The sequence below is a fragment of the Rhamphochromis longiceps genome, linkage group LG6 (genome assembly GCF_057381845.1).
Source record: "Rhamphochromis longiceps isolate RC_006_pf linkage group LG6, R_longiceps_female_GT1.1, whole genome shotgun sequence".
Taxonomy (NCBI): Eukaryota; Metazoa; Chordata; class Actinopteri; order Cichliformes; family Cichlidae; genus Rhamphochromis; species Rhamphochromis longiceps.
In genome coordinates, this window is record NC_140562.1 from 28,155,064 (window position 1) to 28,180,428 (window position 25,365).

General features: G+C 41.3%; 1 protein-coding gene across 1 annotated transcript in view; it reads left to right on the forward strand.

The window, feature by feature from the left end:
* The window catches only part of ptprdb (protein tyrosine phosphatase receptor type Db), a 162,100-nt gene that overhangs the window by 129,128 nt on the left and 7,607 nt on the right, over positions 1-25,365 (forward strand). The window contains exons 21-39 of the mRNA XM_085410023.1: positions 552-854; positions 1,973-2,166; positions 3,991-4,017; positions 4,617-4,734; positions 5,014-5,601; positions 5,994-6,088; positions 6,715-6,971; positions 8,654-8,747; positions 9,470-9,694; positions 9,793-9,953; positions 11,952-11,963; positions 12,272-12,384; positions 12,473-12,514; positions 13,016-13,113; positions 15,099-15,222; positions 17,385-17,560; positions 20,950-21,069; positions 21,501-21,655; positions 23,197-23,482. Coding sequence (XP_085266149.1) covers positions 552-854; positions 1,973-2,166; positions 3,991-4,017; positions 4,617-4,734; positions 5,014-5,601; positions 5,994-6,088; positions 6,715-6,971; positions 8,654-8,747; positions 9,470-9,694; positions 9,793-9,953; positions 11,952-11,963; positions 12,272-12,384; positions 12,473-12,514; positions 13,016-13,113; positions 15,099-15,222; positions 17,385-17,560; positions 20,950-21,069; positions 21,501-21,655; positions 23,197-23,482 — 3,188 coding nt within the window. The remainder of the gene's footprint in view (positions 1-551; positions 855-1,972; positions 2,167-3,990; positions 4,018-4,616; positions 4,735-5,013; positions 5,602-5,993; positions 6,089-6,714; positions 6,972-8,653; positions 8,748-9,469; positions 9,695-9,792; positions 9,954-11,951; positions 11,964-12,271; positions 12,385-12,472; positions 12,515-13,015; positions 13,114-15,098; positions 15,223-17,384; positions 17,561-20,949; positions 21,070-21,500; positions 21,656-23,196; positions 23,483-25,365) is intronic.

A 25,365-nucleotide genomic window follows, 5' to 3' on the forward strand; every position in this document is an offset into this window, starting at 1 on the left:
CAAGAACTTAGCTTTAGTTGATGTATTTTGCATACAGTACTAAGCAATTCTTTTAAGATTGCCAGAAAAACTTCATTTGTTGGCTACCAATCTGAGGTCCGTAAGAGACTCAGTAAAACAAGGTAAGACGAGGTTGGCAGATAGACATGAGAAGTCCAACATGGACCACAGAGGCTTGTAGGCTGTAAGGACAAATTATGGGAAGGTATGTGTGTTTCAAGCTCTAGTCAGTGTTTTTGTCATTCACTCGTTTTCATTAATCAAACATTGCTACCAAACAGAAGTTGACACCCATCATTTCAGTATCTCTGTTCAACCATCTTTTAATTTCTATGGTCATTTTTCAAAAGAGCTTCAGTTCTCCAGAGTTTCTTTTTCATTTTGTGTTTCTTTGTCTTTTGCTCTCTGTCTCTCATCTGCTCAATTTCACCCCCATGGCAAACCTCACTTCTCCACTCACCTCTCCACCCACCAATAACAACTTGTACACACAACCAAATAACATTTACCCAAACAACCCCTATTGTGCCTCCTCAAAACTGGCCAATCAGTTCCTTCAGCACCTCCCCAGGACATCAAATGCACCAGTCCCAGTTCTACCAGCGTCCTGGTAAGTTGGGCACCACCACCTGTGGAGTTTCAGAACGGCATCATTACAGGATACTCCATCCAGTATGCCACTACAGAGGGCAACAAAACATCAAAAAGAATTGATGGAATTTCTCCGGAAAGTTCTCCGTATCTCCTGGAAAACCTAGAGAAATGGACTGAGTACGGCATAACCGTGAGGGCACAGACGGAAGCTGGGGATGGACCAGAAAGTTTACAGCTTCTTATCCGCACTGAGGAAGATGGTATGTTCCCAACAAAAGATACAAATAAAAATAGGATGGTCCTCCCTACTAATAGTCGCTACCTCTAACTTACTAACCAAGCAGCACCCTAAACTAACAGCAAGCTTGTTCTACTGGCCAGTAAACTCATTTATTCTGTTCTTGAGCTGCAATTTAAACGGACAATGCATTTGTGAACCACTGTCAGACCCTCCAGTGAAAACCTCCTCTTTATTTTTCCTTTGTAACCACCAGAATCTGCCAACATACAGAATCTCCCTCACCACTGCTTTCTCTTGTCAGCAGCAGTCCCCTTTTTTCCTGCAGCAGCTGGCATTATCCGCTTTTATTTTTTTGAACCAGCATCTTTTTTCCTCACCTTTCCCTTTCTTCTAAAAGCCCCTCTTTTTACTAAAAGGATTGCTGAGATTTTCCTGTCGAAAGCTAGCAATAGTCCCCTCTAACAATAACAAGGCTGTCGGTGTACCTCAATCTTTCCTCACCTTGGCTTTTCTCACCAGTAATCTGTCCTACCAAATCATTTCCAGTACCTTTACAATTATTTTGATACATCTAATGTTAAACCAGTGCAGTGTCTTATTGTATCTAGAGTAATTTGTTATATTTTTGATTCCAGTACTCTTTGTGCTTGTGGGTGGGTCTGTCAAATAGATAAAGGTGGCTGGAGTTTTTTCCTTCTTTTTGTATATTTTTGCTTTTTGGGGAAAGAAGTGTAGTTCTTGGCAGTACGGGAGAGGTTTTTCTTGATAACAGTATTTTCTCTTTGACTGCCTGCCACTATTTATCTGCCCCTGGCAACAAATCCTTTTCTATCTGCCATTCTTATCTTTTCTACATTTGCTTCTTATCCTCCACTGCTTTTTTCCTCCATGTTTTTCCTCAAGCGCTCTCATTTTTTTTACTATTTTGACTTTTTTTCCCTGACATCAGAGCTGTTTTAGACTTTTTGTAGGGTTGTAGTTTTTCACCTTTTTTTAGCTTTTGGCTGTTTTTGCCCCTGAAAGCATTTTTTTTTTTTTTACTAGAAAGAAACTTCACTAAAGTGAAGGCCTTTAACTGAGAGGTTTAACTGCCCATCATCTGTGACCCTTGACTTCTATCCAAAAATGCATTTGTAGTTCCAAGTGGTCCTCCACGAGGGGTGGAGGCAGAAACTGTGAACGCCTCGGCTGTTAGGGTGAAATGGCGAGCCCCTGCACCTGAAAGACAGCACGGTCTGATCCGAGGCTACCAAGTCCATTATGTGAGGATGAACTACGGAGAACCTCAGGGTCAGCCATTCATCAAGGACATCCTCATAGATGACTCACAGGTAACCCGAGAATATTACCTTAATGGGTAATCTGTAAATAAGTAATCTATAAATGCAATATAAAACATTATGAGATAAATTATATTACATGGTAATGCTGATTATTAGCACAGTCAGCTCAGTTCAGCAGCACGTAGGTTTACTTGGACATATTATACAGATGTCAAAAACCACGATGTGGCCATTAAGACAATAAAGTATCTTATTTCAATTGTGCAAACACCATCTGTCATAGAAGGTGTTGTGCTGGAATTAGGACCCAAATATAGGACAATATAGGCTTTTTATTTAAGTCCAAAATACATTAACACAAGTTCAGAAACACAAAGAGAACCATAAGAAACAGCAAAGAGCAAACAGAAGAAAGGTCAGTGAGGACTAACTAGGGATTAGACTCAGATGTGTATAATCAGCACAGGTGAGGACAATCAAGTAGGGAGGAAAAAGAACACATGAGAGGACCAACTTTTTAAAGTAAAACAGGAAATGTGTAACAACTGTTAGTTTAAAAAAAAAAAAAGAAGCGCAAAGAAGGACAACAAGACAGAGGCAAAGGAAGCAAAATTAACCCAACAAAGCAGGAAATGGCTAGAAGACAATTAAAACCTAAGAAGACATCAGACCAGGTAGCACTGGTGAGCCACGACATTACTATAGAACTGAAAACACTGAAGAAACTAAACATGTTAGAAAGAAAAAAATGACAAATTTTAACTCAAATTAAATATGAACCAAGCACACAAAAAACTAACACTAGAACAGCAACTTCACAGGTATTCAGAAAACTAAATGAGAGCTAGAACTTAAATAAAATAGTGAAACTAAAGGTGAGCTTTACTGGAACAATAAAAACAAAACAGGGATCCAATATTACTAAAATAGCAGGAAACAACACTATGACAACAGAATTAGTGACTACACATTTGCTAAATAAGAAGCTAACTCTCTTATTTGTCTGTATAATATCTCATACCTGCAACCAGTACGCTTAGTTTTGCATGAATACGGGAAACAAGCTGGTCCATCTTTGTGCAGGTCGGCGAATGTCAGACTTTTTCTACCCTTTAGAAATGAAAGAACCTTCAAACCCTCACCACAATTTTAAAGAATCAACAGTTATAGAGACATCAACTAAAAAGGATCCAAATTAAATTTTGCTTAAATGCACCCTCTCTGTTGTCTAAATCTCTTCACCCAGCTGTGGGCTTACTTGTATTTGAGAATCAGTGTTTTCTCCTGATTGTGCTAAGTCAACAGTCCGCAACCCGTAGCTAAACACTTAGCGAACAGACGTGAGAACAAAATCATTATTCTCATCACATGTTATGTAACTCCACTAATGTCCAAGTAGTAATAACAGCTAGTAACTCATGTTATGTGCCAGCAAAAGCAAGCAAATGTCATGTCAGCCAAAGTCCGTTGGTAAAGAAAATACCACAGTGTTAAGTATCGTACTTTACATCTTTAACATCTAAACTCAACATTAAAAATGCGCTTTTTTCAGTAAGGGTAAACTATTTTCTGACTCTTACTCTTTCGAGTAAGTGGAGCTAGCATTTGTTTCTTCTTGTTTTGTTTTCTGGTAAATGTGAGAATTTTTCCCATTGCAACTCTAAAAGTAATGTGAACACAGCCTGACTCACAGAATTCCTAAAATAAGATTTACAATCTGATAAGGTTAAACAGCCTTAATGTGTGTTATTACGTTTTATTTAAATTAAACTGGAGATTTTGTTAAATGCAGATAAAAAAAAAGTCCTTTTGACTATTACTCATAATGTGTTTCTCTCTTCTTTTTTTTCCTCCTGCTGCTTCATCATTCAGTGGGAATACGATGACTCAACAGTATATGTGAGTAAACATTTATTTGTGCATATTATTTGATGTTAGAAAAAGAAAAAAAAGTAGATGAGTCATATTTATGAGACTGGAGCTTTAAAATTAAGTCTTTAAACGTCGTGCAAGAACACATTTCTATTTCTGTATTGCGTGTTCACCAGGAACATAGAAAAGAGAATATATTTAATAAAGGGACCTAAAAAAACCCCCACAGATGACTGATAATATGAGTCATTTTTTGTATCACCAAAATATTCTTGCTATATATACGATTTACACACATACTAAGAAATTAACAAAATATATGTGTTTATATGGAGACAAATCAGTTTTTAATTTCTTTGTAGGTAAACGATATTTTGAGTTTAAAAAATGATTTAAACAAGAGTATCCGTACATGTCTTGATATTGTTTGTGCAGAAGTGAGCTGAATAACTGCACAGTCACACTGTCAGGCACAAAGACTGTACGCTTTTGCTGTACCTCTTTGTGTTGCTTTAACCGCACCCTCCTTGAGTCTCTTTTTGATGAGCAGTGACTGCTCATTATCCCGAGGACAAACAAAAATTAGTGGCCTTTTGTCGCTGACAATGCTTTTTGTTGTTCTGCAGGAAGTGGTGCTTGGGGACCTGAAGGCAGATACTGCCTACTCTGTATCAGTAGGGGCTTACACTGCCAAGGGCGATGGCGCTCGCAGCAAACCTGTTACTGTGTGCACCGCCCCGCCATGTAAGTGTGTCTGCACAGACCCAACCATACACAAAGACACAGAGGTTGAAATAAATGACACACGTAGTTGATTGTCTTTGAGAGTTTGGCATCACTAATGATAATTATTGCCCATTGAAATGGTCTCACACCTTGCTGTGCCACAAGAAGCCACGGGTGCTGTATTAATCGTATTGTGCAGTTTTGCTCGAGGTAATGAATAATGTGCTTTGTAATTACCGTCTAATTTTCTTTTCATTATTCTCTCCCTCTCTCCTGTTTCTTTCCTTTCCCTCGTAGTGCCCGAGAAGCCCAAACTGCTAGTGAGTGCCACTGACTCGGGTACGGCCCTGCTTCAGTGGTACCCCCCTCCCAGTCCAGCCACCCCGCTCCTGGGGTACCGCCTCACCTTCGGCCGCGTTGACGTTCTCCCTTTTACAGTGGTTGGGTTTCCCCCCAAGGAAAACCGCTACACTGCCCAGGATATCCACAAGGGTGCTAACTATGTGTTCAGACTGTCAGCCCGCAACAAGATGGGCTATGGAGAAGAGGCTGTAAAAGAGGTGACTACTCCAGAAGACGTCCCGAGTGGATATCCAGAAAATATTATCTCAGAAGAGGCGTCTGCCACCTCGCTTCGGCTGGCGTGGAAAACAGTCCCGCTGATTGAGCAAAATGGGAAAATTTTGAAATACTCGGTGCTATACAAGGATATAAACAGTCGGGGAAACGCTACAGAGGTTGTGGTGCCCACTCAAAGGTCGAGTGTTTTGTTGGAGGGTCTGAGTGCCGATACTGTGTATGATGTCAGGGTGTGTGCGTTCACAGCTGTCGGTCCTGGGCCTTACAGCCCCAGTGTCCAATTTAGGACCCAACGGCTAGACCAAGGTAGGCTCACACTCACATTCTAACGACCCATCTTCACCAGGCTCAGGATGCTAGACACACTTCCAAACAGCACATTTGAGAGTAAATCAAGCAAAGTCCCACATGAACATGAGACATCTTGTGGCTGCATCCTAAGTGTCCTTTTTCGTTGTCTTGTCACTGTAGCCTTAGACCCAACATCCTTTTCCTAAAGCAAGGTAAGAGTTTTGGGTCTTGGGCAGGAATCACAGTCCTGTGTGTTAATAAGAGCAAATAACTAGCATGAGGCTGGTACTAGAGAATGATACGCAGGTAAGACCAGTAGGACTGGACAGTAGAGACCGTAACTGCGAATGCTGGGCCACATTAATACTCCTTTCTTTTTTTTCTTTTTTCTTTTTCCCGTCCCGTAGTTTTTGCCACCAACTTCAGAGTAAAAGCATCCATGAAGAACTCTGTCCTGCTGTCCTGGGAGATCCGTGATAAGAACCCTGTCCAGCCGTTCACTGTAAGGAGATGTATATTTGTTTGTTAGTAGGTATAAAAATTAGCCGTGCCTCATGCAGTTTAACGTTTATAAGCTGAAAAAGCAGGACCTTGATAAAAGCGTGAGATTAAATTCAGAATTGCATGTTTTGCAGTTGTATATGGCAGATTAATTATGAGGAATCATATTTCCAACCACTCATTATCTATGAAGCTTCACTCTTCCTGTCAAGAAAAGATAATGAAGTCTGGCTCCTTAACAGACAAAGGAAGATACTGTTACTTTTATCTCACAATTGCCACAATTTATGTCAAAATCTTTTCACTCCATCTTGGAGTCATAACGTAGTTAAATGTAAATACACAGACATTTGATACATATTTACAGATTAAATATGAAGAGAAAATTCATAGAACATCAAAACCTCTCACGTCTGTGGAAAACAAATATTCATGAACTGGTATTTTTTATAACAAAATAGCATCACAACTTGATTTTCTTCATTGTCAGTGCAATCCATCCTTTGTGGTTTCTACTTCCATTGGAGGAACTGCACAATATAAGCATAATTTTATTCTAATCAGCTAAGTGTAAGGCAAAACTAGGCTTCCTATTTAGACCTCTATGTGCATTTGTGGTGTTTTCAGATCCTGTATGGGAAGGGCCAGTCTGTGGAAGTGGATGGCAAACAAACTCAGAAGCTGATCACTGGTTTGGAGCCAGACACTCAGTACTCTTTTCTGCTAACCAACCGAGCCAACAGCGCTGGGGGCCTGCAGCACCGTGTCACTACTACCACCGCTCCAGACATCCTGAAAACCAAACCTATTGTAGTGGGAAAGACTAATGCAGATGGCATGGTGACTGTGCAGCTACCGACTGTACAGACCACAGCTAAAGTCAGGTAGGAAAGACTTAAAGCATGTAGACAGAGTGGATTTGTTATCCTAAATACCAACTGTGAAAGCTTTAAATTATTACTTTGTATCAATATATCTACGGACCCTGTGAGGTCATTTTACTATGTCTCGGAGCTTACAACAAGTCTGAGAACTCCCTCAACAGACCAAACGAATCCCCACTACTGAACATTTTATCTGCTTTTTGGCACCAATAATAAATATAGATACAAAGTCCAAATAGCCATACATGTTTAAATATGCATACTTCTTCTCACAGCTATTTTCCAGAAGTCTGTCTTTCTCTGTCACTTCAGTAGTGTTTTGGGGTGGGGGGGTTTTCCACTCTTTTATTGTTTACAAGATGGTCACTCAAAATGTCAAAATAATCCAAAAACACAAACTGGATTTAAATACGTATCGATTTGGATACTATTCCCTCTTTACAAATTCTTATTGTCAGATTCAACATGAGGCCGCATACTGTATTAGTAGTTCTCTCCCAGCAGATGCCACACACTTTCAACGTACTATACTGTTTCACAGCAGCTACAACTACAGCAACATACTAATGTATATTAGTATAATGTATATCATATTGATGGTCAGATACTGCATACTCTTTTAAAGTAGAGATAACACCCAGAGTTAGATGAGAGGATCAATAGCACTTTTCTGTCACCAGCAGCCACTTAGCTTAGCTAAGCACTTGAAACAGCCTGAGTCTGTTTGTAATAGAAATTGCCAACCACTTTTTCTTATGCTCAGAAAGTAACTACAATTTTTTTTTAACTTTTCATAAAATTAATTTTCAAAGAATTAAATGGATAAAAAATCTATGAAAAAATTTAAATGGCTACAATTTAGGTCCAGGTCATTTATTTAGCCCTGTTATGCAATTAAAGTTACGACTGCTCTTGTGAACAACACATTTGTACTTTTGAATTTGGCTGCATGCGTCTTCCCCACAGTTCTGTCCTCTCTCCTTTTTCCTTCTACAGAGAAGCAATGTCATAATGTTGCCTCCACTATGCTTTACTATAGAGATGATATGAGTCAGTGCATTGTGTTTGCCAGATGCTTGGAGATCTGACTTCACAGTGCACCATTTGGCAAACTCCAAGTAGGCTCTGATATGCATTTTTCAGAAGTGACTTCTGTCTTGCTTCTCTACCATGAAGGCCAGTTTAATGGAGTTCTACTTCCAGGGAGTTTCCTTCATCTTTGAAGAGCACCTTTGAAGTTCCGTTTAATGATCTTGTGGTTTTAAGTCACTTTCCAGACCAAGACTATTCCTGCTCAGTTATTCCACTTGACCTGACAACCATCCTTATGATTATCCTTGTACATGGCCTTCGTGCCCGTGGTACCACTGATAGCGTTAGAAAGTTTTATGCCCCTATCCTTTTCTGTGCTTTAAAACAATATTATAATTGCTGGCTTTAGAGTTTCTTAACTTAATGGCTTGTTTTTGTGAATTATGGGTCTTTATATAGACAGGTGTGTCCATCATGTTCCATACACATCGAGAATAAATAAAGTGTAACATCAAATGCCTCCATACTTTTGTGTCTGAAATCCTTTTAAAGTATTCTGTTAAATGTCAGAACACTGACGGTTCTTAAGAAACTGTGCAGTTTGGAGTGTGCTTCCTCAGGCCTGATCCCAGTTGCATGTTGTGTTTCAGGGGTTATTTTGTGGTAGTGGTGCCGCTGAAGAAGCAGAGAGGGGGAAAATTCTTGAATCCTTGGGAGGACCCTGACCAAATGAACCTGGATGAGGTGAGACGTGCAGCAGGCAGGAAAAATAAAAAGCTAAATAATGGTCACACTTGTTATAAGGTAATACCGATGCTGGGGGGGAATGATTATGTTAATCAGGATGATGGGGGTAATAACTGTTAAATGCGATGCAGATTTTTTGTCTGTTGTATCAGACTTATCAGACTGTGCCTTGTTACGTGAAGGCAAACGGCCTAACCATCCATTCCTTGCTCACTCTAAACAATGCTTTCACATGCCATTTCCCATCTAATTCCACTCCCTGCCTTTTTCTAAAGACTTCACCACCTCATTATTCTGCTCTGAAAGCAATTGAGTCAATAGAGTTTTATGGCGCCTACTGTCTCAGTGGATAAATGTGGCAGCAATTCAGTTGATGAACAAATTTGGGCTAAGGTGATATTGCACTGTACAGTCCATTGTTTCTACAATAATGAGGGTTTTGTTTGGGGTAAAATTGTCAAAACTGACCTTTTTTTCTGAAGGTTTTTTTGTATGTGGGTTGGGATGGGAGGGGGGAGTTTGAAGCAGACTGATGATCTGGTCATGCCCTTTGTTTGAACTTGGTGCAACCAGCATTTGCAGGTTGTTGTCCTATTTTTATGTCACGTATTTGTGTCAGACGTTTTTTTGTTTCTTTGTTTCCTTTCTGTCAATTTTCCCCATCTCCTCTAAACTCTGAACCTGCCTGCTCATTTTCTCTGTTTTGTTTTTCCTCATAGCTCCTCAGAGAGATCAACAGAACCAGCGTCAGCCGAGCCCTTCGCATCCGCAGACAGGCTAGCCAGTCAGATCCCAGGGCTTATCTCACCGCTCACTTCAAGACTCTGCCCATTGAATTCACATTAGGGGACGGCCGAAACTACGGCGACTTTCGCAACCGTCCACTGCAGAACGGACAAGACTATGTTTTCTTTGTGCTGGCGCTGCTCGACCTCTCCGAGAATGTGAGTGCAGATGCAAACACGCCTGAACAAATCTACCGTCTGGGTACACTGGTGTTTAATTTATACGTGTAACTGCTTAAACCCTTGGTCTCTTGCAGACTATGTATTCAACCAGCCCTTACTCTGATCCTGTGACATCATCATATGTGGATCCTCAACCAATTGTTGATGAGGAGGAGGGTCTTTTGTGGGTGGTGGGGCCTGTGCTGGCTGTGATCTTCATTGTCTGCATCGTCATTGCCATTCTCCTCTTCAAGAGGTAAGATCAGCACGATGGAGGAAAACAGAAATAAACGCTGTTCAGTAGTACATTTGAATGCTGACACAAAGAAAGCTGTAAACAAAAGAGATTTTGAGTTTTGCTGAATATGGAGAAAAGAATTTAAAGCTTCACATAAGTCTTTATAGTAGGGACAACAGTTATTCTGCAGGGGTTTATCCATTTCCATCACTTAATGTATCTTTTTTGTTCATTTCATGAATATTTCCTACAAGTTATCAAGCAGTGTGTGACAGAAAAAGATCCTAATCAGCAGACAGTGTCAGTTTTCTTTCAGAGATGTGCATACAGATTATTATCGTTTACATCAGTTGTCAGATCTATCATTTTGTGTGAACATCATTTATATTTCTAAATGAATAAAAAAATCAGCATTTCCTTGTTGCTTTAAAGGTTAAACCAGTGGGTTAAATGTATGGTGAAATATTTATAATTATTTATACTAATAATAGCTAAGCTTAAATTTGAGGTTTTCATAGATATGTATTTTTTTCTGTCATCATCAGTACTATGCAAAAGTCATGAGCAATGCTTCTTCAGGCTTTCTGAAGGTCATTCACCTCTAAGGTGATTCCCAAAGAGCTATTAGCTGAACATTTTTCATATCTCATAATGGTGTACGAGCTGCCCTTAAAAAAACTGAGAAAACTGGACAAGTGCACAGGTTTAAAAACATCTGAAATGATGTCTTTAAGAAATAAGAACATTTCCAGGACCTCAGAGATGCATCTGGTCCTTCACGCGATCCATCTACTGTTTGCTGAAGCCTTATGAGAAATGGCTTCAGTTGAAGAGTGGCTGTCAAGAAGCCACTCGTAAGGAAGGAAAAGTGGAGAAAAGAACTGGACCTAAAATCAGTGGCAACGGGTCTTCTGGAGTGACAGGAATGACTGTTTTCAGCCATCTTTCGTTATAAACAGCCTCTGTCATGGTTCGGAGCTTCATTTCCGCTGGTGATGTCAAAATTGATGGAATCATGAAAACTACCATCAGCGTGACAATGACGCCCAAACACACTGCCAGTGCAACAAAAACAAACCTGGAGAGAAAAACAGACAACAGAGCACTATGAGTCATGGATTGGCCTCCCCGGAGCCCGAACGTCATTATTGACAATATTGAAGCAGCGCGGGATCCTCTTGACAGAGAATGGAACAAAAATAAAGCCAACATCCAAACAAGAGACTTGAAAGCCCTTCAAGAAGCCTGGAGAACTATTCCTGACGACTACTTAATGAAACTACAAGAAAGCTGCCTAAGAGTGTGTTTTGAGGAAAAAAGATGGCAACACCAAATAATGACTTTCAAGCTCATTAGAAGCAAAGTCTGTTTTTGTCTTATATACTGAGTTTATATACTTCCAATAAATTGTTGCACCAATTTCCCATTTTTGAAGAAAACTGCAAATAAAAATAAATAAAGTATTTGCACAGTAACGCCCATTTAAAGCCAAATATAGGGAGCAGTGTTAGCTAGCATGAGAGAAAAGTGAAAGATAACATTATCACCCATTAGCACTATTCACGATAAGCTCGCCAGCCAATCTTCTAGCTAGAGGTTAGTTAATGCACATGAATAATTAGTGTGACTGATGCAGCTCAGCAAAATTATTAACCTTGATGGTCATAATCTAATACTCAGTACAGCCCTAGAGTGTAACTCCTGGTGATTTCTAGCTATTCATTTCACACTTGTTCTTAAGCTGTACCATTCCAGGGCAGAGTTGCTAGGTGTTGATATGTATGTAGTGTCCTTGTGTGAAAAAGCTTTTGTGTTTAGATTTACTGTTGATCTTTATAGCTACAGGAGGTGCTGTTTTTCATATTTAAGATCATATTATTATTCCTATCCATTTAAATGAGAGGAAGAGAATGATGAGTTCAGCAATGCTTTAGTCCCTGATGTTTGTTGATTGGACACTAATGTTATTCATCCTTGTCTCTGCTTTTATCTACACGTCTGCCTACGTGGATCCAGCAAACCTGACAGGTAAACAAACACTGCTTATTACCATTTCCTCTGTCCTACGGGGACAATTTCCTTGCAAAGAATCATTTAGAAAATTGAACCCAGAAGAGTCAGGATTATTGCCGTGTGCCTTTATTGACAATATATTAACTAGAAGTATACTGGCTGAATTGTACATTTGTAATCCCCCAAGCTCACTTTATTCAGTGTGTTGGATAAAGATATGTATGGGAAGAGTGACAGCTGCACTGCATCGGCTGGTTTATGTCCATCATTTTAAGTGCATTTTAAGTAGATCAGGTTGAGGTAAATTATGTTTGTTCTTCCAGGAAAAGAGCCGAGGCTGAAGGAAGAAAGGGCAGTTTTCCCTGCAGCAAAGCGATGTCCTCCCACCATCCCACTGATCCTGTGGAGCTACGCAGAATCAACTTCCAGACTCCAGGTAGATTGGGGAGAAATATCCACATGCAAAATATGCTATATGTGGCCAGTGTTGATGAGATTAACTGTGGTGTTGTTTCCCTTTTCAGCCTACCGTGTATCAGTGTACCGCGGTTATCGGCGTCTGTCAAGTTAGTTGGTCCTTGTCCCCCTCTTTCTTTCTTTCTCTTTCTTTTTCTGTCTTTCCATTTTTTCTACTCTTTTCCTTCTCCATATCCATGCTAACTAACCATCCATCCCGTATAGGATGAAGCTGCTTGACATTTCATCAAACGCCTCCGGAATACTTCTACTGAAAAAAAACAAAATTAAAATCATGCTAAATTTTTTATTGCCTGTGTCATAGCCTTTTTTTAAATCTTCACCAGCAGTGTGCGTATCCTCTGAAGACATGTTATTGTGCCTCAGTAACTTTCTAAACATGCACATTGTTCCTTCTGTCTGCCTGGAGAGAAAACGGTCACTTAACCAAAAAAAAAAAGACAACACTTCCATTTGCTTCCTCCACTCTCCATGGACCGAGCACTAAACAACACCTCCTTTGAGAATCCTAACTCTTAACATTTTCCTCCAAAGGAGTTCAATTGTGTGTGTATCAAAACCGCCTCTTTTTCTGTTTCTGTGCTCGGCAGGCATGGCAAGTCACCCGCCCGTCCCCATCTCTGAGCTGGCAGATCACATTGAGCGCCTCAAGGCAAATGACAATCTCAAGTTCTCTCAAGAGTACGAGGTACGAATGCTGATTATCTGATGCACATAAACACACGCACACACTCGCATATTTATCATTGACCTGCCGTTTCTTGCTCTTGCTCAGTTCCAGTTCTGATAGCGAGCGCGAGTAGATTTAAAGCCTCGCATTGACTATACAGTTAAGTTACGTTTGGATTCGTCTCCGTCGAACGATACAAAATCGAGCGCATCTCCCTCTCTCTGCTGTCTTGTTGTTATCTATACAAATATAAGAGGAAAATTGAAATTGCAAGCTCAAAGAGAGTTTGCTTACAGCCAGATGGTTATCAACCCCTCATTTCTACACTCTGGTGGAGAAAAGGGGAGCTAGAAATAAAGCGGCAGCCACAGAGAGCAGACTCGCCAAGAGATGCAAGAGGCAAATGTTCTCTGTAAAATAGACGCTTCTTGATTAGTTTCCTTCAACTTACAGAAGAGTTAATGTGGAACAACAACAGAAAAGCCATTTGCTTGGAGATAACAGTGTGGCTGAACTTGTCGTGCTGAACTGTGGCCCTCAAAAAAAAGACATTAGCAGAAATATTATGGCTGTGTCGCAAATAGCGCTACAATGAGCTCCACGGAGAGCTGTTAAAAGAGTAAAAATGTTTTCTTTTCCCTGCATAAAAAATGTGTTTAGGCCAAGGGCTTCTGGGTGGAGGAGACTGCATAAGGCCCTAATTGGTTGCCGCAAAAGAGAGACAAATTGTGTGTGACAGATATATAGTACGTATATAGAGAAAGACAAGGACACATTATGCAAAAAGTAGAAAAACAGAGCAAGAATGTTTTTTGGGGGGCGGAGAGTGTTGGGAGAGAGGATAAAGGAGGATGGAGGAGACATTGAGGGAGAAGCTGTATGCAATTGTGGTGTGAGCTGGAACCACTCTGTTGAGCCTCACATTCTCTCTGCATGACTGTGTGCTTTGTTCGGTACTGAAGCTTTAACGAAGGAACAAGAGAGATGGATGGAAGAGGGACTGAGAGCGAGAGAGAGGCCAGAAATGATTGCGGTGTAATAATCAGGCACACATGATGTCGGCTGCTCATGGAAAGCAGTCTTAAACACACACACACACACAGATACGTGCACGTATCCAGTACCGCTCCTGTCCACTTTTTCCTTAACCAAACCATAATTATGTGTCGTAAAATATTCAGAATTGCTAAATTGCTCTGGCTCTCTCCTCTTCGTCCCTCTCCATTGACAGCCCTATAATGACCTCATGTCTGCCTCTCCCAGCTAACAGCAATGGTTGCTGTAATTACCCTCTAGGAACTTAATGTGTTGCTCTAACACAACCATCCCCTCTCTCCCAGGGTTATTGGTTGCGCTTTTATCGTCTTTCTCTTTTAGCTAGTTTTGAAAGTGGAAAGTCTTTCTTGAAAAGGGATATCATGGTTGCCCACGTTCCTATACAGTATCAATAATACCTTCTTAATTTTCAGTTTGTTGTTGGTTTTAACAGTGGGTTTTGCTGCAACGATCCTGCCCCGGTGCCTGTGAGCTCAGATTCTTGGAACTGTTAAAATCTTCCTGTTCTGGATGCCAATTTCTTGCACGTTGAGGTTCAGTTTAAGAGATAGCGATATCGATGCCAGCAGTAAATTTTAAGTGCTAATGCTTGGTGCTTATGTGTGATTTTAGAGAATCAGCCAATGCTGTGCACGCATAAGCAGCATATCGTACCTTACAATCATACGGAGATTAAAAGTGGTATGTAGCAAGATTGTTTTTTCCTCATTGCAAGTCCTGTGAATCATTCGTGCCACGGCCATTTATCTTAATCTAATGTTTTTGACAGACTGCATGCTAGTCTCACTGTCTGAAACCCACTTGCTTTAATAATGCCAAAATATTTCTGGTAACAAAAACATGATTGAGCACAGAACAACTGTGGTAAGCCACATGAAACGATATAACTGCAACAGCTTCTCGTTGATGTTTGTTCTTTGTTTGACCTTCGCTTGCGTGTCTTGCAGTCAGTCGATCCTGGTCAACAGTTCACGTGGGAGAACTCCAACTTGGAGGTCAACAAACCAAAGAACCGCTACGCGAACGTCATTGCCTACGATCACTCCAGAGTTATACTCTCCAGCATCGAGGGTAGGACACGCTTCCGCTGTGTTTGTGTGCGTGTGTGGGTGTGCATGACCTGTTACCTCCGTCTTTATATGGCTACGGTAATGGTTTCAGGAAATGAGGCCACTCTGGTCACTTTCTCAGGGCCATTTAAGGTTTACGATTTGGTTGCAGAGTTATGGTTTGGGCTAGGCTTTAAATTGGGCATGAAGTTGTGATTCTTGAGTTTGGGTGTGGAGGCAAAGTAGTGCGTTATGTCATACTGTGCATGTGTGTATATGACTGTGTGAACTTTTGCGTGAGAGCTTCTATCCGTGAAAGATGGGATGTTAATAGTTCGAAGCTGTTCTGCACTGGCTGTTCCCATGCATCACAAACCAAGTGCTGAGCCTACGTAAACACAATGAAAACAATCATTTTTTCCCATCTAACCAACTGCTGTGTCTTACCCCACTGTTTTACCACATCATATGACTGGTTTGGACCCGGCCTGACCAATTTAATATCTGAGGAGATAGCGTGTGATCGTGCTTTATTTAGACTGTTTACCGATTTATTCATGGTGTGCCCATTTTCCTGGATTTGGGCTTTCTGAATGGTTTAAAATGAGAAGAAACAAATAGTTCTGTACTCAGTGTGCATTTTGAAGCGCACTCACCCACCTCAGCTGGGAAAGACCCGAGGCAGAGAAACTGGCAGCTCCAATGTGGAGAGAGGGAGGCAGTGGGAGGCCAAGCCCAAACAGATGAGCCTTATCTGGGCAGAGCATGTGTGAGCAGCCCCTCCGCCCCCGCCTGTCCTGGAGCCCTGGCTGTCTGTCTTTCTTCCAGCTAAGAAAATGCAAATACTGTTGAGCATGTCCAAACACACACACACGAGCGCTTTCATGCACGCATAAACACACACAAAAAAACATATATGCCCAGATGTGGACGAGCACAAACATATACTCTCCTCGCAGCTGCTTCCATGCGTTGCTGAACGCAGACCTTCTGCCAAGCCAGCATTCCCACCAAGTGACTGGAAAGTGCGAGTGTGTGTTTTATCTGCAGATTGCTTCTGTTGTAGTCCATTGCAGTAAAGTTGTAGCGCAAAGAATTTAGGCAAGCTGTCTTTTAAAGACTGGGGTTGATAAACATATGTTAGAAGCTCTTCTTACCGTCTGTCCACATCCCATTTAAAGTAAGTTGTATAAGCATTCCTCTTGCTCCTCTGTCATTTGAGTGTGTGTGTCTGCTGTGTGTGTGTGTGTTTGCGATGTTGGCGTGGGATTTTACAACTGTATGGGACTGATTCGTGCTCGTAAAATAAGCTGCGGGAGGAGACTCGGCTGCAGGAGTTTCTTCCTGTCAGCAACCTGCTGTTTGTTCATTGATTTCAATCTGTTTAAACGTAAACTGCCATCTGAAGGCTCAAAAGGAGTTTTAGGTCCCATTTCGGCAGAATCGGGTCACAGCTGAACATACGCATGTGTGCCTGAGTGTATGTGTGTGTGTGTGTACTTTGGTGTTTTTGGCGTATGTGTGCATGTTTGAGCTGTGACTCAGTGATTTTTGGGATTATGGTATTAGGCCCTAGATGAGCAGGCCTGATCCTAAATCAAACACACACAGACAGTCTTTCACATCTCTCTCACACACACACACACACAATCCCTTCCAGGACAAGCAGTGTCAGCCGAGTCTTACACAGAGACGGCCTTACAGTCATATTGCCATTCAAAGCGACACATCCAGAGTATACTCAGATTAGGCCCGTGATCGTCTTAGCATGTATTATAAAACAAGACGGCTGAACAATCCAACACCAAAGGCCTCTGGGCCCTGTGAAAACATTAATCTCCCTGCCATGACCTCACATGATCCTCACCCTTTATTACTTGCACATAAACCTGCCTTTATAGTAGTAGACTTGGATTATTTCAACATGGAACAGAATAAAAATCAGGTTCATCTGCAGACAGTAATTTGATGCAATCGGTGCCATGCATCATTCCCATACTCTCAGCATACAGACTTAGAATTGAGTGTTTCATCACCGCCTGTATCTTTTGCTCCCATCTGTTTTTCTGTCTTTTCCCTTATTTGCTTTTTCCATCTAATCCATTCTCCAATTCAACTTGCACACATGTGTTTCTATTCTTTTCTCCACCTTAAATAACATCCACTTTTTCTCTTATTACTCAGGTGTCCTGGGCAGTGACTACATCAACGCTAACTATATTGATGGCTACCGCCGTCAGAATGCCTATATTGCCACTCAGGGCGCCCTTCCCGAGACCTTCGGGGACTTCTGGAGGATGGTCTGGGAGCAGCACACAGCCAACATCATCATGATGACCAAGCTGGAAGAGAAATCACGGGTAAGGAAATGGAATAAGGTGGGAGTGTGCACGACTGCAGAGCTGAATAGAGAGAGCATCACAGAGAATGAGTACAAATACAATATTACAGACGAAGCCAAAGACTAGAGCAGGACATGATAAAGCATAAGGCTAGATGAGAAAAATTGTGGTTTTATTATTGGATTAAATGTATCAAATGTAGTATAAGAACTGGGTAAGCTCTATTGTGAGGTCCACTGCATAAAATAGGAGAAAAGTTACACGTTTGGTTAAAATTAATGAGGTTATCTATTTGTCTTTGATTATGAAGCATCTACTTTTTCACAAGCTGAAAAGAATATGATATATAGAGTTCATCTGCAACAATAAATATATTATCGCAGCCTCCATTACAGCTCAGTAATGTTCTTATAGTAGGGTAATAGTTTCATAATAACAACATAATCAGATAATAATATAATAACCAAGATATTAAGCAAGTAATACAAAGGTATTAACAATTTGTAAACTTAATATTTACATTTATAAACCAAGGATGCCAGTGAGGTAGAACTATTTGGTAGCGTTGTGGTCGCCATGTGTTAAGGTGGTAACAAGAAAATGTTTTGGCTTAAAACTTCTACTATTATTACATTATTGTGGCAATAAGCTGATAATAATACGGTAATATTGGCTGGTGTTTTCATTGGATAGCTTCAAATGAAAATTGTGTCTAAATTGGTATCCACAAAATCACAATCATTGAAACTTAAATTAAACTTTTTGTTAGTGAGAATGTGTAGGCCAACAAAAGCTGCTGTTTTATACCATATGCAATGCTGTCCAGTCACTCCGAACTGGAAGCTAATGTTCTGTGGCTGAATTAACTTTTAAAGTTTGTGGGGAAAAGAGTCGTTTTGTTGGTAATTAGTACTGAAATATTGTTAGTGAGCTCCTAAATATTTTTCAGCATTAGCAGGCATGCTGACGGACAAACATTTTTCATCATCGGTATCGTCAGTATTTTTTCTTTACATTAGAAAGCAAGTTATGTGCAACGTGCGACTAATGCATAAGCTGTCATGATGGAGGCGTGTATATATAACTGATGGTTAGAGTGACATAATGAGTGAGAAATGCAAAACAGCTAAATTACAGCTAAGGTGTTGTGGCATGTTGTGAGGAGATACAGAGAGACTAGAAAAAGACATGAGTTTTATTTTATTTCATTTTATTTTATTTGAATGCACGAGGACAATAGATTGTAGGTGGAGTGAACAGAATAGGCTAGAAGAGGACACGCGAGGAATCGCTGGAATACAACATTTAGTGCATGACGATCAAGCTAAATGTTCTTGGGAAGTCAGAATGGGCGTGTAGTGTATCAGAGTAGAAGGCAAAAAAAATAGCGTGGATTGATGAACCAGACCTGGAGGAATTACAAGTACAGCTAAATTGGGGTAAGTAATGAATTAGAAAATAATCTGGCTTCGAGGCATTTGCTATTGTTAACAGAATGTGCACTTGAGTAAAAATTCAGTGTAATGAGAATGTCATGTCAGAGTAAAATGAACATGAATGGCTTGAGGTATGAATCATGACTGAAGTGTTAACCAATTATGTCCAAAGACCTTTTCAGAAAATTATCCTTTCTTCCCATTTGTGCTTCTTTTCCTATTAACCTGTGCCTTGTGTTAAAACACTGTTTCCTTTTCAACTTTTTCCAACTGTCTCTGTTGTGTCTGTTTGACCCTCAGATGCCCTCTTATTTCTTCTCTAAGGCAAGATCTCTCTTTCTCTCCTTTGCTAAAATCCCTTTATAAGTACAAACTCACTTCTCATGGTTTTCTCCTTACCTTTATCCCCCGTTTTGTTATAGTTTTTCTGCTCCCTCCCCACCTCCTCTTTTTTTTCTCCAAGCAATAGCAAATAATGCATTGGATGATAATGCAAAAATTGTATTGTAAACTGACCACATAGTTAACTAGTTAAAAATGTTATTTTTTGCTTTTAATACAGTTCATAAAGAGTGCACATAAGTGTTTATGGTTTGCATGATCGCACCCACAATGGGCATTTTCCTCCACTTCCTGTCTTGTGACTGTGTAGTATATTAAGTAGTCCTTGTTTTCTGGCCACATTGTCATAAGGTTTATTTTTTGGTTGTTTTTCGGTTGGGTTTTTTGGGTTTTTTTCCACTGCAGAGCAAGTTTGTGTTGAGCTTGTGAAGCTGTAAATTGTCAAAATTCAATAAACAGCGTTATGAAATGAAAACATTCAATTTGAAGATATTTAGCTGTTTATTATCAGCCCACTAGCTCTGCACGTACTGTTTGAGTGAGTAGTGGGCTGCTTGTTGGAGAAAATTATTTAATCTCATTTAACACCTCTCAACATTATACCATTATGTGTTTACGCATTAAGCGCACAGATGATCACAGATGGTCCCACTGTGGGAACGATGCCAGCATCCTTCCTTTTAGCACCAATCAAACCACGCTAGAACAGGGCACAGTTATGCTGCTAGCCTCATAAATCAATGGATAATATAGTCTTCACACCAGGGATTTTATTTTTTTTGCGATCCTGTTTATGCTCTGTCAGTGTGAGCCCCCCCTCCTCCTTACACAGGCAACCGTTCCTGTCCCCACAGTCTCTCAAGGTCTGGTGGGAAAACAACAGTTGAAAAGCTGTAATTACAGCCTGAACATCACGGGCCAAAACGCATAATCCCCAGTCTGGAGCAGTGGAATGCAGAGCAAGCTGAGCTGAGCTCCCTGCAGTCTTTGATGTGAGGACTGGAGGGATCAGCACATAACGTTTGGTTTGGCCTGATTCTGCCAAGCCCCCCCTCATCTCCTCTGGGATTTTTTTTTCCTCCCTCCTCTGTGGTCTCCGAAGCCGAATCGAAGAACTACAAATATGACTGCCGGGTGCAGGGGAAATCAAAGTGTTTTGCTTGATAGGGATGCTGGGATTTTGTATGTGCTACGATTGGTTATGTAGGGATTTGTGGGGCTGCGATGTATTAGCAACGTACAGCATCGAATATGTGAAGGATGAGTTTTCGGTATCTCTTGGCTTTTTTGAGCACTGGTGTGGATCTTTGAGAGAGCCCACCAACCTATAGCAGTTAACTAGCATGATCAAACGCCCACCCCACCCGACACAGACACACACTTACTAAAACCCCTTTTCATATGCTGGATTGTCTCTGTATGTACATTACTGTCTGATTCTCTCAAATTCTCTCACTGATCTGCTTTAGCACTCCTCTCCCCCTTCTTTTCTTTTTTTTTTGTTCCCTCTACACATGCACTCAAAGTCACGTCAGCTCTTTTCTTTCTCTTTTCTTTCACCAAAATCTTTGCAAAGAATTATTCAACCTGCTCTTCGTCTCTCACAGCTTCTCCCCTCTTCCATTTTAGGTGAAGTGCGATCAGTACTGGCCAACACGTGGCACAGAGACCTACGGCCTGATCCAGGTCACTCTGCTTGACACAGTGGAGCTGGCCACCTACTCTGTCAGGACCTTCGCTCTTTACAAGGTACTGAAACATGGCATGTATAATGGAGTGTGCGTAATTGATCTGTTCAAATATTTATACATACTTCGTTGCAGGTCTATAAACAAAATTTCATTCCCAGCATGGTTGGATAGCATATTTTTAGAGCTAGCTCTGAGAGCTCACACTATAAACCATCCTGCTGCTGTAATGAGTGATCAAACCACATCAGCGTATTAATCAGTGGCTGAAGAGAGTGCCAACTAATACACTTTCTTTATATTTGAGCAGTGTTTGCCAAAAACTATAGTGCCCTGCAGATTTCTTTTAAAATAAACTAGACTAAACCTGATAGCCTGGGCAGCTCATGACATGCTTGTTTACGTTTTTTTAATGGGATTTGTGGACATTTACAAAAATTACAGAATAACTAAGTCTTTATATTTAACCCCACGTCTAATCTGCTCAACCAGAGTGGCTCAAATGAGAAGCGTGAAGTCCGTCACTTCCAGTTTACAGCCTGGCCAGACCACGGGGTGCCTGAACATCCCACCCCCTTCCTGGCCTTCCTTCGCCGGGTCAAGGCCTGCAATCCTCCAGATGCGGGACCCATGGTTGTCCATTGCAGGTATGTGTCTGTGTATTTTCAGTTCGGCTCATCCATTCTTATTATTCACTGAACCAGAATTATTTATGATATCCATCCACAACCATAAAGGAAACAGGTCTGCTCCGTGACTGTGTGTTTGTGAGTCTGCATGAAACACTTATGCATTATTTTGGCATTTATGAGTTAACAACATTTTCAAAAGCCTGGCAGTCGGCGAAAATCAACAAGAGTCCAAGGGTGCTTGTATAAAATAGTTCAGAGGCGCTGAAGTAAAATAAGATTGACCTTATGCAAACCCCAAACATCCTGGCTGGCTTAGACACCCACATTCCTCCCACAACAACCTCCTTCATCTCCATCATCAGCTACCATGCTGACCCTATTTTCCATAATTAGCTTTCACAGTTGACAATATACCATTTAGGCTGGAGGTACATCTGGGTTCACAAGTTTATATTCAAATGAGCTGCTGTCTGAGCAGCAGGAGGCCAATGTGTTGGATGGAGAAGAGACTCTGGGAGCTTGTCATTACGGGCTTGGCACAGCGTTTAGCTCCAGAGCTCGAATGAAGCTTCTGTTTGCTCTTACTGGCAATCGCAGAGAAAAGAAGATAGAGCAGGGCAGTGGGAATATGGAGCAGAAACTCTCAGGGGGAAGAATTAGTGAGGTATGGATGTGGAGGAGAATGAAGGAGGGGAAGGGGGTAAGGCTGAGACAATGATGGAGAGGGAAAGGTAGCGAGGGACTGGGAGTTAGAGGAGGAGATGTGTGCAGAGTGAGAAAAAAGAAGGTGAGGTCAAATCCAGGACACAGTGAATGAAAATGATGAATTAAAGAAAAGGAAAGATGGAGAGAAAATGGTTTCCAAGAAGAAGAAAAGGACAAATGTGAGTGTGAAAAAGTGTCGGGGCTGGCGTGAGAGGGTACTTATCGAGGAGAAAAAGAGGCAGAGCGACGGGGGCGGGACGCAGCGGAGAAGGTTGGCAGGAGAGCAGCTCTTCCTAATCTTCCGTAGCAGTCAGATGGAGTATCTAACAGGATTATCAGTCAAATTTAATTATCCTGGCAAGACTCCATCATAATGTGCTTTTACATTTCAACCAACCTCTGTATCAAACAACGGACCAAATCTCATTCCACCTCGACAACGCTCCCGCGCATGCACACCGATATTCATTTAACCACATAAAGAATTTTCTATTCACTTGCACAAACTTGCTTGGTCAGGTTGTCTCACCGTTTACTAGCACAGCAAAAATGTGAAGTGTTTGGGTGGGCAGCTAACGGTATTATATTTCCGGATCGTGTGTCGATAGGGAGGATATCTTCTTAATGCCAGCGAGACAGTGTTGCTGACTCATCGCTGATGTCAATTTTTACCTGCTTTGACGGAAATATTGCTGGCTGGGATCTCGATGATAGTTAGCTGATTTAGGCAAAGCATGTTATGTTTGAGCTCTGCGGGGACAGATTTGCACCAGGTATTAGGACACAGCGCACACACTGCAGTTTATGTGAGAAAATAACCTCACTATCTGGTTCTCTTTTCCTATTTCCAGTGCTGGAGTGGGCCGCACTGGCTGTTTCATTGTGATTGATGCCATGACAGAGCGAATCAAGCATGAGAAGACCATCGACATCTACGGTCATGTCACGCTGATGCGCTCCGAGAGGAACTACATGGTGCAGACGGAAGACCAGTACATCTTCATTCACGATGCACTGCTGGAGGCGGTGACCTGCGGGAACACCGAAGTCCCTGCGAGGAACCTGTACTCCTACATCCAGAGGCTGACGCAGATTGAACCAGGAGAAAATGTCACCGGCATGGAGCTGGAGTTCAAGGTGAGGAGGATTCACTTTGTTCCTCCGAAGGCTATAAAATTAAGCCCTACAGATTTATGTGGTTCATAAAACCGATTCATGATAATAATGTAACACTTCACTGGTTTCTGTAAGGCCGAGTTGTCTTTTTCTTGCCCTTCGCCACCTAAAAGGTTAACAGTAAGAGCCAGTGAAAGCATCTTTGAAGCACTGCAGATCTTCAGGGCCTGCTCAGAGATATCCAGCGGGATAAATCACTGTCTGAAGACTTTACCTACTGGCCATTCTGTCCATATAAAGAATAGAGCAAACGTTCATATTTCATATTTAATTCTTGACCTTGAAAGCCATAATTGACCAAAAAACAAAGTTGCACTTCAGGTCCCATGCTGAGGGTTTTCATAGGAAGATGGTTCTTACCACCAAAGCTTGGGAAGAACGTTGTCTAAAATGACATACAGAATGTTTAATTCAGGAAGCTTTGACTTTGATAGCCCCTGAGCATCTTTCCCAGGGCTGTTAGTGGTTCTTACAGTTTCAATCCCCCTCTGAGAGATTCATATAGATGGTTGGATTTGAAGGGGATTATGGGATTGCACCTTTTGAATCTAAGGTAAGAGAGTTAGCTTTTCTGAGGGTTTCTGAAAGCATCGCAGTTTGGGAAGTTTGATAGGCATGCACGTAAAGACCAAATAATGTAGGCCAGAAAGTTGAAGTTTGTAATAAAATCTTAGGGGGTTGGAAGTTATAACAGCTTTTTCAAAACTTTAGGGAGCTGATTAGAATATAAAGTGAGAACAGCAAATGTAGGCATCATAAACAATCGCAGTGAGAACATAAGGGATTCAAAGTCTTGCTGGGAAGTGTTATTTTCATTATATTCTAGTTGTTATTTTGTTTACTGTGTTGTTTACCTCATGCCAGATGAGTTCTCTGCAGACCTGACTGGCCTGGCTGGGTGAAAAAGAGAGAATCGGTTGTAGCTTTACAGGTATACGTTGAAAGCAGGTGGCTTAATTTTTCCCAGGAATGGCTTGTGTCTGCTCAGACAATCAGAGGGCAAGGTAAACACACTCTGAGCAATCTCCCTCATCCTATGCCCCAGCTTTCCTCCCTCCCTCTAATAGGAGCGCTCCCCTCAGAATGACAATGAACTGAGCGCTCGCTGTATTGTTTTCACAGCCTTAGATTGATGTGAAACACATGGCGGGGTTGTCCCACTCACCATATTTCATCTCACTTGAACTCGCGTGGTATATCACAGCCCACCGTCTGAAAGATTACTTTCCACCTCCGTCAACAAAACACCAAAAGGTTGGAACTTCTCGTGTAAGAGGCGTCATGTCCCTCAAATAAAATCACAAAGTTGAAGCAAGCGTGTGAGGAAAAGGGAGAGGTGAATGTTTTCTGGCTGCTTTTGGTAATCCAACACCTTAATACGCCGTGTTTTTGTTTCTTTTCACAGAGAGTTTATTGGTGGAGTTCTCGGAGCTTGCCAGGAGGGCATGATTTTCTCCTTGGTGAAAAATATTGGCATGTATCGAAGCGGTGAAAAGCTTTGTTTTTGCCAGGCTTTATTGATAAGACCGCGTCAAATTCAAACCAAATGACATGAAGAATTACTATTGTTGATGCTGGAAACTGGGTTCAGAGTACCCAGAATGAACTGGTGAACTTGTGATTAGTGGGGATTTTCCAGCTCAGTCTGTCTGTAAGAAAATAAGGTACTGCTGTTTCTCCCACAGCACTCCGGTAGCCGCTGATGGTAGACGTTGGGTTCATGAGACCCCATTGTTTCCCCCTGAGTCTGCGGTTTCCCTCTGCCTATTCTCTGTTTCTCTGTGTTTCTTTTTAAACCGTGTCATCCAGTGGTCGAGTGTGAGCGAGTGTACTGCATGTACTTA